General features: G+C 52.0%; 1 protein-coding gene across 1 annotated transcript in view; it reads left to right on the top strand.

Moving 5' to 3' along the window:
* Positions 1-12505, top strand: part of EYA2 (EYA transcriptional coactivator and phosphatase 2) — an 89507-nt gene extending 77002 nt beyond the window's left edge. The window contains exons 9-10 of the mRNA XM_032592732.1: positions 4682-4782; positions 11638-12505. Of these exons, the coding sequence (XP_032448623.1) occupies positions 4682-4782; positions 11638-11718 (182 nt within the window). The 3' untranslated portion in view covers positions 11719-12505. The remainder of the gene's footprint in view (positions 1-4681; positions 4783-11637) is intronic.
* The last annotated feature ends 2071 nt before the right edge of the window (positions 12506-14576 follow it).

The raw sequence follows: 14576 nt of genomic DNA, 5'->3' as shown, positions 1-14576 counted from the left end.
TCTGTCCTGAAACTCACCCAGAATCCCAGGTCGTTCCCATCTTATTTTTCCACCATCCCCCGTGGGTTTATTCTCATGTGTGTGGTCAAATCAGAATCCTACCACATTGTCATTCTGGCTTGGGGGGGGGGGGGGGGCAGAGAGAAAGGAAAGAGATACACTGTACTTCTACTCACCTCCTGTTGGCCCCAGCTTAGTCACATGGCCATGACTGTTTGCAAGGGAGGCTGGGAAATGTAGTCCATAGCTAAGCGCCATGACCCCAGGTAAAAGTCATGGAATTATGTTACTAAGAAGAGGGAAACAGTCCTCATCACAGCATGGCACAGGCTGTGATTTTAATTCTAGGTGGTTACAAGTCACCAAATAATCCTAAATCTAACCTTGAACCACACAGAAAATGTTTGGGTTTTTTTTTAATTCTCTTTTCAGGAGAGAGTCTCAATTTAGTGTTCTCCTGCTTTAACACCTCTCTTAATACTTGAAAATCTCTGGGGCACCTGGGTGGCTCACTCGGTTGGGCATCCTCCTCTGGTTCAGCTCATGATCTCATGGTCCTTGAGTTCGAGCCCCACGTCAGACTCTGTGATGACGGCTCAGAGCCTGGAGCCTGCTTCGGATTCTGTCTCCCTCTCTCTCTGCCCCTCCCCCACTAGCATGCACATGCGCTCGCTCTCCCTCTCTCTCTCTCTCTCTCTCTCTCTCAAAAATAAATGTTAAAAAAATCTTTTTTTAATTTAATTAAAATAAAAATAAAAGACTTGAAAATCTCCATTATTAACAGAGAACAAGCCTTAGGCTTAGAGCTTCCATCAGATAAAAGAATTTAATAACTAGAAATTAACAGCATCATTTATCATCAGGGCAAGTCATATTGGTTTTCTTGGGGAGGGGGGTCTTCTTACATGACCTAAAACTGTATAATAATACAAAATAAATCTAGTTAGTTCAGACTTTTTTTTAAGTTTATTTATTTTGAGAGAGAGAGCGTGCACATGTGTGTGAGTCACAGCAAAGAGCCCCACATGGAGCTTAATCTCATGAACCATGAGATTATGACCAGAGCTGAAATCAAGTCAGACTCTTAACTGAGCCACCCAGGCACCCCAAGACGTTTTTAATTAGAAATCTTTACCCTTGTTTTCTTCTGTGGAAAAAAAAAAAAATTATAGTATACTTCGGAAGCAATTTTCCCAGAGCAGTTTTTGCCTTTAGTGGAGTTCTAGATCTGAACGTTACCTGGACATCAGGCCCCGGGTGGCCATTAGAGCCTCTGCAACGGGACCTGGTGAGCCTGTCATTTTCTTTCTGCACAGTCTACTCGTGTGCCTTTGCGGCTTAGTTAGAACCTCGTTTTAAGATATTTTTTATCATGAGGTGCCAGGGTCGCTCAGGCGGTTAAGCGTCCGACTTCGGTTCAGGTTGTGATCTCATGGTCCGTGGGTTCAAGCCCCGCGTCGGGCTCTCTGCTGACCGCTCAGAGCCGGGAGCCTGCTTCGGATTCTGTGTCTCCCTCTCTCTACCCCTCCCCTGCTCATGCTCGCTCTCGCTCTCTCTCTCAAAACTAAATAAACATTAAAAAAAATAAAATGAAATAAAATATTTTTATCTTTAATTATGGGAAAATACACATACAATTTACTATCTTAACCATTTTTAAGGGTGCAGTTCAGTGGTATTAACCACATTCACATTGTTGTGTAACCGTCCCCACCATCCATCTCCAGAACCCTTTCCATCTTGTAGAACCAAAGCCCGATCTGCATTAAACAGCAACTCCCCAGTCCTCCCTGCTCTCAGCCCCTGGCGACCACCCTTCTACTTTCTGTCTCTGCGAATGTGACTCCTCGTATAAGTGGAATCACATACTACTTGTCTTTTTGTGATTGGCTTGTTTCACTTAGCATACTGTCCTCAAGGGTCATTTCCATGTGGTGGTAGGTGTCAGATTCCCTTCCTTCTTAAGGCTAATAGTCCGTAATCCATTCCATGTACATATGACATTTTTTGTATCTACTCACTTGTCAACGGACGCTTGGTTGCTTCCATGTTTTGGCTGTTGCAAAATAATGCAGCTGAAAAATTAAAAACAGAACTACCCTATGACCCAGCAGTTGCACTACTAGGTATTTATCCAAAGGACACGAAAACGCTGATTCAGAGGGGCACGTGCACCCCAATGTTTATAGCAGCAGTATCGACAATAGCCAAAGTCAATGTCCATTGACTGGTGAATGAATAAAGAAGACGTGGTGTGTATATATATAATGGAGTGTATGTGTACACACACACACACACACACACACACACACACACTGGAATATTACTCAGCTATCAAAAAGAATGAAATCTTGCCATTTGCAACTATGTAGGTGGAACTAGGATGTATTATGCTAAGCGAAATAAGTCAGAGAAAGACAAATACCATATGATTTCACTCATATGTGGAATTTAAGAAACAAAACATAGGGGAAGGGAAGGAAAAATAAGATAAAAAGCAGAGAGGGAGGCAAACTGAAAGCCATTCTTAAATACAGAGAACAAACTGAGGGTTTCTGGAAGGGAGCTAGGTGGGGAGATGGGCTAAACGGGTGAAGGGCATTGAGGAGGGTGCTTGCTGGGATGAGCACTGGGTGTTATATGTAAGTGATGAATCGCTACATTCTACTCCTGAAACCATTATTACACTATATGTTAACTAACATGGATTTTAATTTAAAAATATATATATACTATGTATTTGTAAATGATAAAAGAAATATCAACTTCAAAAAAAGAATGCTAAAGGCACAATTCAACTGTAAAAAAAAATGTGTGTGTGTGTGTGTGTGTGTGCGTGTGTGGTGATTCCATTCTGTATTTAAATGAATTCGTTTAAGTAAAAATAGAAGTGTGAGTTGATTTTTTTCAAGATTACCGAACAGTGATTCCCAGATTTGGTCCTAACTGTTAATGGTAGTTCTGGAGTATTTGAGAAATTCTGGTCCAGGGTAGCGCATGTCAAGAGACGATTCATGAACAAACGATCCAGCCAGTGGCCAGATGAGCAAAGTTTTAAAGCCAGGTTTCATGTAACAGCATCTTTTTCCTGTAGATTTTGCACAAAAGGAATCTGTGACCCAGACGCGTCTAAAATGTTTGTCCCGCCCATCAACTCTGTTTCCACGTCAGAGGCATTAAATCCCATCGGGGAAATGTTTTAGCCACTTGCTTCCCACCTGGGGAGCCTGAAGGTCAACGAGCTGAGGGTGATCCAGGTGGGGACCGCACAGAAATGTGGCCTCCAGCTCCCTGTTTTAACTTGAAAAGCATTATTTTTTCCCAGCGGTCAGGTTTCTGCTCTGATGATGCCGCATAACAAACGCTCAGGGGCTCGCAGTGTGGATTTCTCACTCATGGGTCTGGGGCGTCTGCTGCGGCCCCACTAAGCTTGCCTCCAGGTTCCGCTCTGTTCCATATGCGCCCTCACTGTGGGACCAGCGGCCATCAGGGGTACGTTCGTCTCATGACCGTTGGCAGACGTGAAGGGGGCCAAGCCACACCACCCACACGCATTTCCCGTGGCAGGTCCCGAGCATTCGGGTGTCGACCCAGTATCAGCGGGGTGGAGAATGGGCTCCACCTGCTGTCGGGAGAGGCGCTGCACGGTGGTAACGTCATTCTGTTAACTCACAGTTGTGATTCACAGCTCGGCACCCGGCCTCTGCTCCCACAGAGGAGAAAGCAGGCACAGAGGGATTAACGGTCTGCCGCAGAGCTGAGTCCTACCTAGAGCAGGATAAGAGAGCGGCTCGGAGCTCAAGCAACTGGGGCAGGCAGCCTGGGTTCAAATTCCGGACTGTGTGCTTGCTAGCTGGGTGTCCCAGGCAAGTGACTTGACCTCTCTGTGCCTCAACTTCTCTGTCTGTAAAAAACTGGATGATCAAAATACCTCTCAGCATAGGACAAAGGGGAATCGTGCGTGCACAACATCCAACAGTTCCCCGCAGAGCACAAGTGCTCAAACATGACAGTTGTTTTATTATTATTATTATTGTTGTTGTTATCGCTACTACTGGCACTACTCCTCCAGTCCTTTTCAAGGCACTTCACGGGCCTCAGTTTCTTCATCTCTAAAATGGGAATTCTATTGATTGCAATTTCATAAGGATTGCCACCATAGTAAATGAATAATGTTAAGTCAGTGGTTCCCAAACGGAGCGGGGGGGGGGGGGGGGAAGCAGTTTGCCTCCCAGGAGATATTTGGCAACATCTGGAGACATTTTTCGTTTTCCAACGGGAGGAGGTGCTACCGGGGAAGCTGCTACACATCACAGCGATCGGGGCAGCACCCCCAGCACAGAGTTACCCAGCCCCACATGCCAGCACCGCCGAGGCTGGGAAATCCTGCTGTAGGAAGCACTCAGCGGAGTGCTTGGGATATGTTCTCGTTACTCTTCCTGCACTTGCTCACACATCAGGATGAGCTAAGATCCGAGTCCAGCTGCGGCTGCCCACGCAGCTGGGCGGAAGGAAACTACAAAGAGGTGGTCCTCACCGGGTAGCAAGGAAGACGCGGGCAGGGGAGTCGCCCTGAGGCCCGAGTCTGTGGCCGCGGCTGCAAGCACTTCCTTAGCGATTACGAGTCGCCACAGTCCGGGGTCCCCAGCGTCTTCTCTCTCTTTCCTTCCTGTGCGTGCAGGGAAGGAGAGCTGTTTCGAGAGGATAATGCAGAGATTCGGCAGAAAAGCCGTCTACATCGTGATCGGTGACGGCGTCGAAGAGGAGCAGGGGGCAAAAAAGGTACCTCGTCCGCCTCTCGGGCCGCAGGGCCCTTTACCCAGATTTCCTCCACTTCCCAGGCAAAGGCTGGGTCCCCTCCTTCCCAGGCTCTTAGCTCCCAGGCCCCCTCCCGTTTGCAATCGCAGAAGCATCCTGAGTAATTTCCTTCTGCAAATCCCCCTCGGTGCCTTTGGCTGCCGCCCCTGGTAGCCCTGGATTTTTTCTGGGACAACTGCTCGGGAGCCCGGAGACGCTCTGTCAGGGCAGGCTGGTGGGGGGCTGGTGCACGTGTGTGCGCTTTACTTCATACTCACTGATCATATGTTCCAGGAACCCTTCCCAGTTAATAAAGACAGCATTAAGCTAATGAAAAAGAAAATCCTGCATTTGTGATCTCGGGCCCATGAGGAGAGGGGCAGGGGGCTCTGGTGGCCGCAGCTCTGCTGTTGGAAAAGAAACAGCTGCCAAAGCCCTGGGTCTGGACCTGTCAACAGCATCCCAGAGAGCCTGCCGCCCCCCCACCCAGAGGCCTGGGAAGTGGATCGTTAATGTCACAGAGCTTAATTGGGAGGACCTGGTTTCCCCCTTCCCTCCCCAGCGACGGATTCCAAGGAAATGCAGAAACGTTCGGGGTCTTAGTGGACAAAGCCTGAAAAGAGAGGGAGGGCCCCTGGGGTCCCAGGAAAGGGGGCCGGGGGCGGAGCTAGAAGCCCCCCCACCCCCACCCCCACCTGCAAGGTTCCTCCCCTTCCCAGCCCCTCCGGACTCCACCTTTAGGCCTCGGGCTTCAGCCGCACTTGTGAGGGAAGAATTCCCTCATCAGCTACCTCTCTGGTCTGTCCAGCAACTACCTCCCCGCCCCGTCCATATTCGGTCCTCGGGGCCTGTGTGAGGGGTGGCTTGAAGGCGGACCCTCCAGCTAGTGCGTAAGCTCCATTAGCTGGGCCTCCGCCACCGCCACCGTGTGCCCGCAGCTGTCACGGTCGCTGGGGAGCCTGCAGTGAGCAGAAGGGGCAGGCTCTCACCCCTCCCTCAGCTCACAGCCTGGGGGCAGGCATGTGAGTGAGGCGGTGGCCAGAGCTTTGGAGAAGACTAAAGCAGGGACTGCGAAGGGACCAAGGGACCGTGGGGGCGGGACAGGTTGCAAGTGTGGTCAAGGTAGGCCTCGTGCTGGGGGTGACAGGAGAGCAAAGACAAGAGGAGGAGAGCTAGTGAGCCAAGTAGATCTCAGAGGGAAGGCAGCCGTGAGCCAAACCGACTGAGCCACCCAGGCGCCCCCTGAGCTCTCCTTTTTAAAGCAGATTTCTTTAACTTTAAAAATGGATTGATTTAGGGGTGCCCGGGTGGCTCAGTCAGTTGGGCATCCGACTTGATTCCAGCTCAGGTCATGATACCACATGGGATGGAGTCCCACGGCGGGCTGTGTGCTGACAGTGCAGAGCCCGCTTGGCATTCTCTCTCTCTTCCTCTCTCTGCCCCTCCTCTGCTCCCATGCCCCCCCCCCCCCCGCCGATAAATAAATTTTTTAAAAATGAATTCATTTAGAGAGAAAAATGTTAAGTAACTAATCAATCGTGATAGAGGTGATACACAAGAAATGACCAAAGCAGTAGCGTGAATCACATGAATTACCACGCGTGAGTGCTGTTCCAGAAACGCTGTGCCAGGTCAAGAGCATGGTCTGTGTGATGAGACGATCCGCCGTCAGTGTCTCTAGCGCCCTCTGTCCAAGCTCAGACCTGAGAAGTCTGCCCTAAGCATGTGACGGTGATCAAAATAAAGTTTTGCTTCTATCCCAGTTGGACTGGAGAACCAGCTTAGGCCTGTGGCCCCTGGCACCCCTTGCCTGCCATCCGGCCGTCACCCAGAGGACGACAGGGCCGTCCGTGGAGGTCCTGACACTTTCCCGCCTTCTCACAATCAGAGAGGGTTTGTTAGGACAGAGTAAGCAGTAAATGTTCTGAAATGAGCCCTTTCTCTCCAGAAATGAAATGCTAATGGACGATATAACCATAGTGTCCAAAAGGCCAAGGTCCGATGTCATCGGACAGAAATAAAGGGCAAGTTATTATGTGCTCACTTTACCGTGTGCTTCGGTATGTAAATGTTCGGGCACACAATCCCAATGCTTGTGCCCGTAAGTGCCGTGGCTGTGGGTGCGACCCGGCAAACGCAGAGGGACACGGGTGCAGTCTCGACCGTTCACGAACCAGGTCGGGTGCTGCTGTCCTAACGTGCTTTCTCCAAACTGCTGAGCAACTAACTCATGGAAAGATTCCGAATAGAACAAAATACAGGTTTCCCTTGATTTACCCATTGCACTTCTGGAAATTCAGGTTTGCTTGAGAGCATGCACAAGCTACTCTGTGTTTATATGTGACCTATAAAATGTGGGGTCCAGTGATTACGTACGGGTTTCTCCTTGCTAGAATATCTGATAGCACATTCGAAAATCTCGAAAGTCAGGTCCAAGGTGTGTGAGAGGGGGTCGGACACGTGCGCCCCCGCCCCCCGCCCCCGCAGTGCCCCCAGACCATTAGGGGGGGTCAAAATTCACACCTCCGGAAACTTCCGCACTGACCCCTCGAGGGCAGGCTTTTCCTCCTTTGAGAACAGCTAGTCTGGGCTCACCTTCCTAGGCTGGGCCAGGCACCTCCCTGGCCTCACCCTCCCGCCAGCCCTGCTCCCACAGAAAGATTGTGACGGGGAGTGCATATTCTACCCTAAATCCGAGCTCTGCCGTTTTCGGCTGTGTGGCCTTCGGCAGATGACGCCCCCTCTCTGAGCTGCCTTTCCTTATCTGGGACAGCTGCTGGGAATCTGCACCCAGGGCTGAGCAGAGGAACCATGCATAGTGAGTTCTCACCAGCCCGAAGCTCTGTCAGTATTCTGCACACGGCAGTGGGGTGGGGGAGGAAAGATAACACAACCTTTAGAAATTCAGGAGAGCTTCTCTCTCCGGGGGAGCCAGGGGAGAGAGAGAAAATACGAATGCTCATTTGCACATAATTGTGAAAGCTCACCCAAATCTCTCGTTTGCTTGCTGCGAGCCCATGGGAGAAGCACGTTGCTGCGACCTGCGGAGGAGGAGGGGGTGGGGGGTCCCCAGCAGGGACTGGGCGGGAGCATCTCAGCAGGGCCCGTGCCTGGAGCGGGGCTGGGGTGGCCGGAGATGGCCGGCAGCAGGGTACACAGTAGAGACGCCGCTCCCTCGGTCCCGTAAAAACATCCACAGGCTTCCGGGACCCGGGCTCCTTCCGTGTTGTTGCTCTGCCATTTCCGGTGCTGCTCTTGCCACCGCCCACGTCCACACTGCGGCGACCGGGGAGGAAGAGGGGGAGGATGCCTCTTCCCCTGAAGGGCGTGGGCGGTCCCGGGGGACCCCACGCGGCTCGCGTCCCATTGGCCAGATCTGAGTCACGTGATCCCACCTGGCTCCGGAGCCCGCTGGGAGATGCAGCCTTTGTTCTCAGCCACCCTGTCCCCCGCTAAGAAAAAAGGAGGCAGCTTCTGCGAGAGAAGGGGGGAACGGATGATGGAGGCCGCTGGCAGTCTCCGTCGCCACGGGCCTGTGGCAGGGCTGTGACCGGCACCTCGGGGCGCCTGGCCTAACCCCGTGCCCTTAACCACTCCTCCTGATTACTGACCTCATCGTTTTACTTAATCCTCAACCCTCCCTGCAAAGTGGGTATCGTTGGCTTCAGTTTACAGAGGACGTATCTGAGACCCAGAGAGGTTAATGAACGCACCTAAGGTCACACAGCTGTACACGCCAGCGGATGTGTGTTTTGCTCCAGATGCCAAGCGGGAAGGGGGTGGACCTAGGAGTTTCGAGCACTCCCCCCCCCCCCCCGCCTCCGAGCTGGTCAGACAAGAGAGGGCACACACACCCCTGTATACTGAGCTCCCCCCCCAAAAACCTCCGCCAGTGTCTAAAGCAGCAGCCCCAGCCCATTAGCGAGCAACGCTGTGCACCAGCCACTCTCCCGGCCTGATGGATGGGAGTCATTAGCCCAGGCTGCCGGACACCCGAGCAGCGTGAAATACGGCGACCGGACAAGGGGCTGTGACTGTTCGGGCTGACAGGGTTGTTAATATCTCCATTTTAGTGGGTCATTTGTCTCCACCTCTCCACCAGTGATAAATCCACCTGCGCTCTAGGGCTGGGATCGAGGTGGCCGAGACGTTCTCTTCCACCTTTGCTCATTTCGTCCCAGAAAAATGAATTACACTCTTTAAGGGGAGACAGGATTGGCCGGGCAGGAACCAAAATCCATCTTTGCAGAGAAGGGAAGGTTTGGCTGAGGTGAGGAGGGGGTCGGGGAGCTGGGGCAACAGGAAGGCATTAAAGAAATGGTATCTGCTGCCCGTGATGGGTGGCGTTCTGCTTCCTTTGAGGGAAAGAAAAAAGGATGTGTTCACTGAGGACTTAGAGAAACTCACCTTGCCACTTCCCCCCTCCCTCCTCTTCACTCCTTCTGTGTGTGTTTCTTGAGCACCTACGATGTGCCAGGAGCCACGCAATGCAGTAGTGGGCGTGACATTCCAAGCCCCAACTCACCTCAGGGCCTTTGCACTGGCTTTGTCTTCTGCCTCGACTACCCAAACACACAGGTTTGCACATCCTTGCCTGCTTAAGTGTCACTCCCTAGAGAGGCCTTTCCTGACCCAGCTATCAGAATAGATGTCCTCCCCCAGCTGCTCTCTGCCCTGCCTCCCTGCCCTATCTCCATCACAGTGCTCACAAGACAAAACCATCTTGGTCATTTCGTGCCTCTGGATTTCTTATCTGTGGCTCCAGCGAGAACCCTGTGTGTGCGTGCACCACCCCTGCAGGAGGCTCCAGGGAGGGCACAGCAGTGGACAGAGACCCCGCCTTCGGGATGCTCTCCCCGTCTCAAGATCCTTCACTTAATCACATCTGCAAAGTCCCGTTTGCCGTGTGAGGTCACATATTCACGGGTTCTGGGGATTGGGACCTGGATGGACATCTTTGGGGGCTATTATTCCGCCTGCCACAGTCGAGAAAGGTAAAGATCAACAATGATATAAAGAATTCACAGAGTGATACGTGCAGAGTCCCCAGAGGCAGGGAAGGATTTGATGGGTTCCAGGACCCAACAGGATGCCTGCATAGTTTCTAGCCTGTGGATGTAGAATCTCAGAGGGCAGGACTCGGGGCATCCAGATGTTCATCAAGCACCATCTGTTCACTTTGTAAATAATTTGAGGCCAATGGCTGTCTGGAGGACGCTCAGAATCTCTTAGCTGCAGGTAGCAGAAAGCCCATGTAATGACGAGCTAAACACTTGCTCACCTAACAACCTTAGAAGTAGATGTGCCCCAGCTTGTTTTTCGCCAAGCATCCCTATCTATCATCTTGCTCTGCCTTTCTAACCATCTTTGGCTTTTTTCGTTTCTGATTTGTTGCCTCGTGATCTCAAAATGGCTGCCACAGCTCCAGACATCACATGCCAACGTGACACCATCCAAATAGGATGGGAAAGTAAGGAGGAAAGTCTCTTCTCCGGTGCCGCCCTCTAATCCTGGAGGAAAACCTTTCCCAGAAGCCCCTCGCCCCTTCCTCCTGGGCTTTCAGTGGGTCACAAGTCAGGAGGGATACAGGACACATCACTGGCAAACAAGGCCTGGCGTTGCCACAGCTTGCTTAGAAATCATAACTCATCCCCTAGGCCTGGGCACAGTGCTGCCAAATTCGGGGTCCCGGAAGCAAGAAAGGAGAGGGGTGTTGGGCAGGCAACAACTTTAGCCAATGGTTAAATTGTCCAGCGATCAAAACGTTCCCGGCCTTCTCCTCCGAGCCTGACATAACATCTCTGTGGCTCAGTCTCCTCATCTGTAACACAAGACAGGGTGCCTCTCTCGGAGATCAGTGACCTGGTTCAAGGAGGTGATGCGTGTGACACGTTCAGCACGGTGCCTGTCACGGGACAGATGTTAATGATTCTGTGATGGTGATTATGATGCTAATTAGTTCTGGCTTGCCGGTGATTGAACTTCGGTTAAATCCATTTTTTTTCTTTCTCGTCCCCCACTTGCGAAAGGTGCTTGTGTTTTTGCCTCCAGGTTTTTTGTTGGCTTGGGCGGCTTCAGGGAGCAGTAAACACAGAGCACTAGCCCAGGGTCTGACTCCGCAACGGTAGATTTAAGAGACTATTATTTGATTTTGTTTTAGCGTTTATTCATTTTGGAGAGACAGAGAGAGAGAGTGCGAGCAGGGGAGGGGCAGAGAGAGAGAGAGAGAGAGACAGAATCCAAAGCAGGCTCCAGGCTCTGAGCTGTCGGCACAGAGCCCGACGCGGGGCTCGAACCCATGAACTGTGAGATCATGACCTGCACCGACGTTGGACGCTTCACTGACTGAGCCCCCCGGGCGCCCCTAAGAGACTATTATTTAAAAGCCTGGGTATCACAGGCGGTCTCGCTGGGACCCGCTCGGTCAGTTTAGATGGAGATTAGCACATGTCAGGGAGGGGTGAAAGTCGCAGGAGCACCCGGTGGAGACTCTGATCGTGAAGTAGCAGGATCGAGGCCAGTGTTCTAAGAAGGACAGCTTTGTCACTGCGTGACTTCATTCCGGGTCAGCGCACCGCCGAAGGCCACGCCGGGCAGAGCATCAGTTAGTGTCCCAGGGAGCACAGGCCCCGAGGGGAACAGAGAACGTGTGGCCGGACCGGTGGACCCTGGCCAGACAGGGGGTCTGCCTCCTGGCTCGGGAAACACCCACGGGCCACGCTGACACGGGTGGACTTCTCATCGGGCTCCAGCTGTGGGCACAGGGAGGGGGTGGCCGGCGGGAGGCGCCGGGCAGGGCCATAACCCAGCGGCTGGCGTCCTGTGTTCCTTCTGTTCCAGCACAACATGCCCTTCTGGCGGATATCCTGCCACGCCGACCTGGAGGCGCTGCGGCACGCCCTGGAGCTGGAGTATCTATAGCAGGACCCCCGGCCTCGCCACCTGCCACCCCGGGTGCCTCTCACCCACCCGGGGCCCTCGCCTCCCCCGCCTCCTCGCCAGATGCCGGACCCCGGGCGCGGGCCCCGCGGCCGAGGGGACGTGCCTGGCGACCGTCTCAGAAGCCGTCCTTGCAGTCCACGTGGGTCCTGAGACGCAGAGTGCCCGGCAGGGGCTTTGGGATATTTAACTTTGGAGGAAAGGGCTGGCTGGGAGTCCGGGCTTTTCCACAAGACTCAACGGAACAAAAGCGACTTATTGCTGATTTGGGGGAGGGCTGGCGGTGAGGAGGGGGACGGGCTTGGGTTTTACTTTTCCTTTTTAATTTATGGACTGATCTCACTACTCCGGTATTACGCTCTCGTGCCTGTGTTGTCGGTTTTCTTAGTCGTTGGCTGGGCTTGGTTTTCTAAACTGGCATGCGGGGCCGTGCAGCTCTAACTGAAGCGCTCTCGGCTCCAAGTTGTGCTTTGGGGGGACAATCATTCCTTGAACAATTGGTGAGGGAGGCGATTCGGGGCTGATGGGAAGACGGTTGCTTATCTTTGTTTTTAAGGACCTAACCTGACGTCATGTGGACAGTGCACGTGCCTTATGCTGCCATCTTGTTTTCTAGGGGGAGGGGACCCTGGGGAGGCGGCGGTACTTTGTGACGGATAAAAGGCATTAAATAAACCCACGTTTACATTTTGAAGTGGGGTAGGGTGTCGCTACTTTATGACCACTCTTCTTAAGGCCTCCATTACGTCTGTTTTAATAGGCTTTAGTAGACTTCGAGCCATCCCCACAGGAAGATGTTTGGGTGACACAGACCTGCCCCTTAATCCTGACATTAACCACCTAGGTGGTCAACTACTTTTCTGCTGTTGTGACTAAATGTCCAAGGCTGGGTCTGAGGGAAACTGGGAGGCCACAGTCTGTAAGGTAAGTGTGTTAGCCTGAATTCTAGAGGACTCAGGGCTCCCAGTGGTCAAGGACAGCATCTTCCTCATTCGGTATACTCAGTGCCCATAAGAGCCTGACACAGGTACAGCAATTATTGAAAGTTGAATGATGGATGGATGGATGGATGGACGGGTGGTAGATGGATGGATGGACGGATGGATAGATGGATGGAGAGACGGATGGTCAGATGGGGGATGGATGGATGGGTGGACGGATGGTAGATGGATGGATGGACGGATGGATGGATAGACGGATGGTCAGATGGGGGATGGATGGACGGATGGATAGATGGATGGAGAGACGGATGGTCAGATGGGGGATGGATGGATGGACGGATGGGTAGATGGATGGAGAGACGGATGGTCAGATGGGGCATGGATGGATGGATGGTAGATGGATGGACGGATGGAAAAATGGAGAGATGGATGGTCAGATGGGGGATAGATGGATGGATGGATGGATGGGTAGATGGATGGATGGATAGACAGATGGATGGTCAGATGGGGGATGGATGGATGGATGGTAGATGGATTGACGGATGGAAAAATGGAGAGATGGATGGTCAGATGGGGGATGGATGGCTGGACGGATGGGTAGATGGATGGATAGACAGATGGATGGTCAGATGGGGGATGGATGGATGGATGGTAGATGGATGGACGGATGGAAAAATGGAGAGATGGATGGTCAGATGGGGGATAGATGGATGGATGGATGGATGGATAGACAGGTGGATGGTCAGATGGGGGATGGATGGATGGATGGTAGATGGATGGACGGATGGAAAAATGGAGAGATGGATGGTCAGATGGGGGATAGATGGATGGATGGATGGATGGATAGACAGGTGGATGGTCAGATGGGGGATGGATGGATGGATGGTAGATGGATGGACGGATGGAAAAATGGAGAGATGGATGGTCAGATAGGGGATAGATGGATGGATGGATGGATGGGTAGATGGATGGATGGATAGACAGATGGATGGTCAGATGGGGGATGGATGGATGGATGGTAGATGGATGGACGGATGGAAAAATGGAGAGATGGATGGTCAGATGGGGGATGGATGGATGGACGGATGGGTAGATGGATGGATAGACAGATGGATGGTCAGATGGGGGATGGATGGTAGATGGATGGACGGATGGAAAAATGGAGAGATGGATGGTCAGATGGGGGATAGATGGATGGATGGATGGGTGGATGGATGGATAGACAGGTGGATGGTCAGATGGGGGATGGATGGATGGGTGGGTGGTGGATACCTAAGATTCCCCCAGGCTATCTTCACTGTTTCCCCAGCAGTATCTTGCAGCTCTTGAGAACAATCTTAGCCTCCCAGAAGTCTGGACATGACTCCAGAACCTCCTGACAGCCCAGTATAAGGACAGAGACCCAACAAAGTCCTCAGGTCAACCTCTGAGGCTGAAGGTATCTGCCTATCCAAGGGTTTTAGAAATCAGAGGGCCGCCATTGGGATTCCTTTCAGTTGCAAAGGACAAAAACACAACAAAGGGGCTTAAACAAAACACAAAACAGAACTCTCTGGCTTCCTTGACTGACAAGTTTCGGGATGCGTGACCTCAGTCACCCCCCACACTCCCATCCCAAATGCAGAACTCAAAAAATGGCTTTAAAATTTTTAATCCAGTCTTTTCTCTCCATCCTTGGACTCTTTAATTTGGTCTCATTTATAGGCAATAGTTCACATGCCTATGGCAGATTTCCATCGATACAGCATTAGTTCCTAATGCTCACAGTTGGTGAGGTTGAGCCCCGCATCAGGCTCTGCGCTGACAGCGTGGAAACCTGCTTGGGATTCTCTCTCTCCCTCTCTCTGCCCCTTCCCTGCTCGCACTTTCTCACAAATAAATAAACATAAATAAACAAAC

This window comes from Lynx canadensis, chromosome A3 (assembly GCF_007474595.2).
Source record: "Lynx canadensis isolate LIC74 chromosome A3, mLynCan4.pri.v2, whole genome shotgun sequence".
In the NCBI taxonomy this organism is placed as follows: domain Eukaryota; kingdom Metazoa; phylum Chordata; class Mammalia; order Carnivora; family Felidae; genus Lynx; species Lynx canadensis.
Note: the sequence above shows the minus strand (reverse complement) of the source record. Positions and strands in the feature narration are given on the sequence as shown.